General features: G+C 32.7%; 1 protein-coding gene across 2 annotated transcripts; it reads left to right on the top strand.

Annotated features, from left to right (window-relative positions):
* Positions 1–3,494, top strand: LOC129312758 (uncharacterized). Of its 2 annotated transcripts, none has more exons than XM_054955451.1 (2): positions 1–584; positions 3,055–3,494. In XM_054955451.1, the coding sequence occupies exons 1-2, from the start codon at positions 472–474 to the stop codon at positions 3,383–3,385; spliced, it is 444 nt and encodes a 147-aa protein (XP_054811426.1). In that variant the 5' UTR covers positions 1–471; the 3' UTR covers positions 3,386–3,494. The 2 variants fall into 2 exon arrangements, with proteins under 2 accessions (XP_054811426.1, XP_054811427.1); XM_054955452.1 differs by having other exon boundaries at positions 3,124–3,494.
* The last annotated feature ends 278 nt before the right edge of the window (positions 3,495–3,772 follow it).

Here is a 3,772-nt window from a genome sequence, read left to right on the forward strand (position 1 = left end):
GAGAGTGAGAGAGATCGTGATTGTTCTTCACTGCTCTTCTCCTCTTCCCCGTTGCACTTTCCTCCTCCCATCGCCATCAGTTCATCCGCCACTCTCCTCTCCGTTCACTTTCGTCGGCTATAGTGGGTTGGATCACTAGATTCTCTAATCTTCCTCCTCTGTTCGTGTTGCGCTTCCCTCTGCTTTCTATCACCAGTTGTTATTTCTTTTCCTCTATCAGAGTCGTGTAGCATATTCCTCTATTTTGTGTTGTTGGTGCTGGTTTATGGGTGTAAAATGTTCGATCTATTAGTCTTTCGGCTTTCCCCTATGATGTTGCTCTTCTTCTTCCTTGTTCAAGTGCCGCTGTCGAGTGTGTGTAGTTATGGGAAGCATTGAATCTTTATGTCTTCTTCGTTGGTCTGTTAGGCGTGACACGGTAGGAGCGCCGGCCAGAATCAGCATCGAAGCTACTTTCTCATATCCTTGCCGATGTCAGCTGTGGTCCTTTGCATGTGTAGTTGCAGCTCAAGTAGACCCAGAATTTTCCTCTCCTCTATTCTTCATCGTGATTTACCTCTTGTTTGTATTGTTGATGGTCTGAGGTAATAAACTTTGATCCTTTACTTCCCGGTTGCTGAATACTCGTGTTGTGGGTTGAAATATTGAAAATCTCTTCCTCCTTTCTCTGCTGCCATGAATAATGTGGGGATGAGGATTTAATATTTTTGGAGTTAAAGATTGATTTATCTGTTGAAGGCATAGGACTTTGGAAGCTTGAGTTGATTGGTTTCCCTTGAGTTTGTAAGTTAATTATACGGTTGAAAAAGCAAAAATTTAAGAGCTAGATAAGGAGATTCTTTACCGTCTAGAAATTGTGAAAAATTTTTTATATTGATAGAGCTCATCTTTGATAGATAATCTCACCTGATTGATTTAGTTATTTTAAGAAGAAGAATTTAGAGTTGGTTTTCCTTGAACTCTAACTTAATTTTGATGAATGTTGAGTTTAAAAAGTATAATAAATTTAGATATTGGTGTTTGAAAATTATTGGGTAAAGTTTGAGAATTAAGAAGTTTTAGTGAATGGTTCAGAGATGTTGCATACTATATGCTTGACAAAAAGCCTAAAAGATATTGTATTTTAGTCAAAGTGATTAGCTAAGGTTGAAAATTATAAGGAACGTTTTATGTGTAAACTATGGTCTTAAAACTTTGAAGTTATTATTGTTAGAGGTTGGTTGAGTTAATTTTTGAGAGGTATCTTGTTTTTTGAAGTTATTATTGTTAGAGGTTGGTTGAGTTAATTTTTGAGAGGTATCTTGTTTGATTCAAGCATAAGCCATTAAATTTTTATCTTTATATAGGATGTTGGGAAGAACTTGGTAAAGGTTAAAAAGGAGTGACTTTTTGAATTTTGGAATTTGATAGGTAAGTAAATAGTATTCCAACTGATATTTCAATAAAATTTTTTTATTAAAATATTACATTTTTATGCAAATTCTTTTTACAATAATAATGTGATTATTAGATATTTTGTTGATCAAATTACTTTATTTTGTGAAATTATTTTACCAGAATTGATTATTTTAGATAATCAGTAAATATAAGTTTGGATTTTAGTTATGAGATTTCATTTTGAAAATTGTTGAATTGCTATGGAAAAATGATTCTTTGCGAGTTTGACATTGAAAATGAAAATTTTATTTAAAAAGTGATGATTTCCTTACATATTTGAAAATGGATTTGAAGAGGACTTTACACATAACACTTGTTACTAACAGCAGTTTTAGCCCTTGGTACACCATGGTCAATGACTAGTTAGTTTGATTTTCATGAGCTTTATTCTCACATTTATTATTTGTGGGTCTCGTACATATGTTTGTTTTCGTGGCTTCAAGTCGTTTGTGGTTAGCATTACTCTCATGGATTGTGTGTCCACGTTTGTTTTGTGCTTCGGCTACATTTGGTCACTTACTCTCGTAGACTGTGTCTTCACGTTTGTTTTGGACATAAGTTGCGTTTGGTTATTTACTCTCGTGGACTGTGTGTCCATGTTTGTTAATTGTTCTGATAAGTTCCTATAATCATAAATTAGAATTATTTGGTGATTTTACATCTCATTATTTTTATTTAGTAATTTATTTATAATTATTTATTTTGTTTATTTTTTTCTTAAAATCAAGTGACAATAACATTTAATCTGATAATTTAGTGGTTCAAAATTTTATTTAAAGTTATATAAAGCCATTTTATTTTGAGGATTACTAAATCTTTATGAAAATCGTTGTCTCTTTAACTTACATAATTGTTTTCAAACTTTTATTTTATTCATGTTTAATTGTTTATTGTTGGGACATCATTTACTGAAAAATATTTTATTTGGTCTCATATAACATAGCTGACTCTGTACCCTTTACTGATCTTTGATGGGTTCGTGGTTGAATTGGCTAGAAGATCAGTTTTGATAATATCTTCCTATTCATGTAAAATTCTGAAACCTATGCGGTACCTTTTCTAAATCCAATTTAGAGTGCTCCACATTAACTATAGTTAAGGTCCTGATTCTTTTTGTTATGTCAATTATTTATTGCTAAGGAGCAAAGCTCTATATTGTTGGATATATGTTGTAAACTTTTTGTTGTAGAGATTTCGGAGGATCTGACCTTTAGGGGAGGTGCTGCAGAAATTTTTATAAAAAATTTGATATTTTGATTTATGTGAAAGGTAAAATTTGAAACATTAATTCAGAATTTTTCCTAATTAAAGCTTTAGGGATGTGAATTTGTGCATATATCTCATGTCGGTCATGTTAAATTTTTAGGGCATGACATTTTCATTACAAATAATAATTAATAGTTAAAAATTATTAGTGAACATGAATATATATTGACGATTAAGAAGAATATCTTATTAAAAAGTTCAAACTTAATTAGACCTGAATCAAATTGGTTAGAAAAAAAAACTGAATAGGTCCCAAACTATATATTGATTTGTTCCGTAAAGTTTTTTTCAAAACTAAATCAAACTGAACCTGTGAACCCTTGCTATAAACTTTCACATGGAGCTTCCCAGGAGACTTGTATTTGGCATGACCTTCTTGTTTGACTTCATCTCTCCCATCTCTCATCCCGACGGCAACAGCGACAGAGGAGACGCCTCCACTGTCTTCGGCTTCATCATCCCTCTGCTCTTCTTTTCAGTCTCTCTTTCAACCCATCGTCAACTTCCACAAACACCCCATTGTTCAGCGATGGTTGCAACATCGACACTTGCACCGACAGCAATTATTGTTGGTGTTGCAGGGAGCGACGTACGTGCCACGCTACAACTTTTCAAATGCAAGGTTGTCAAGAGAAATGAGTCAGATTGGTTATCACTTCAGGCGGGCCCAATTTTCAGCTGATTCTAATGGAATATGAGGACTGTTTTTCTTTCTATATTATTTTATATTTTAGTTTTCTTGCTTTTTTCCTTCCGATTTCTTAATTAAATATTTACTTGCTATTGCTTTATTTCTTTTGTCTTTTTTTCTTTTTTTAAATTGTGTCCATTTCTTTTTCTTTTTTACCCACTTTGCTATTCTCCTTTTTTTTTGTCATTTTCACTTTATCTTCTTTCCTTTTTCCCCTTTACTTTCTTTCTTTTGCTTTTTCTTTAACTTCATTTCTTTTGTCCTTTTCTTTCTATTTTAATTAACAATTATTGCCCCCTTTCTCTCTTCTCTCTCCCCCCTCTCTCCCCATATATATATATATATATATATCCAAAAGCCAAGAAATTATCAGGTCAA

This window comes from Prosopis cineraria, unplaced genomic scaffold (assembly GCF_029017545.1).
Source record: "Prosopis cineraria cultivar Desert tree isolate PC_DT_omini unplaced genomic scaffold, ASM2901754v1 PC6, whole genome shotgun sequence".
Classification (NCBI taxonomy): domain Eukaryota; kingdom Viridiplantae; phylum Streptophyta; class Magnoliopsida; order Fabales; family Fabaceae; genus Prosopis; species Prosopis cineraria.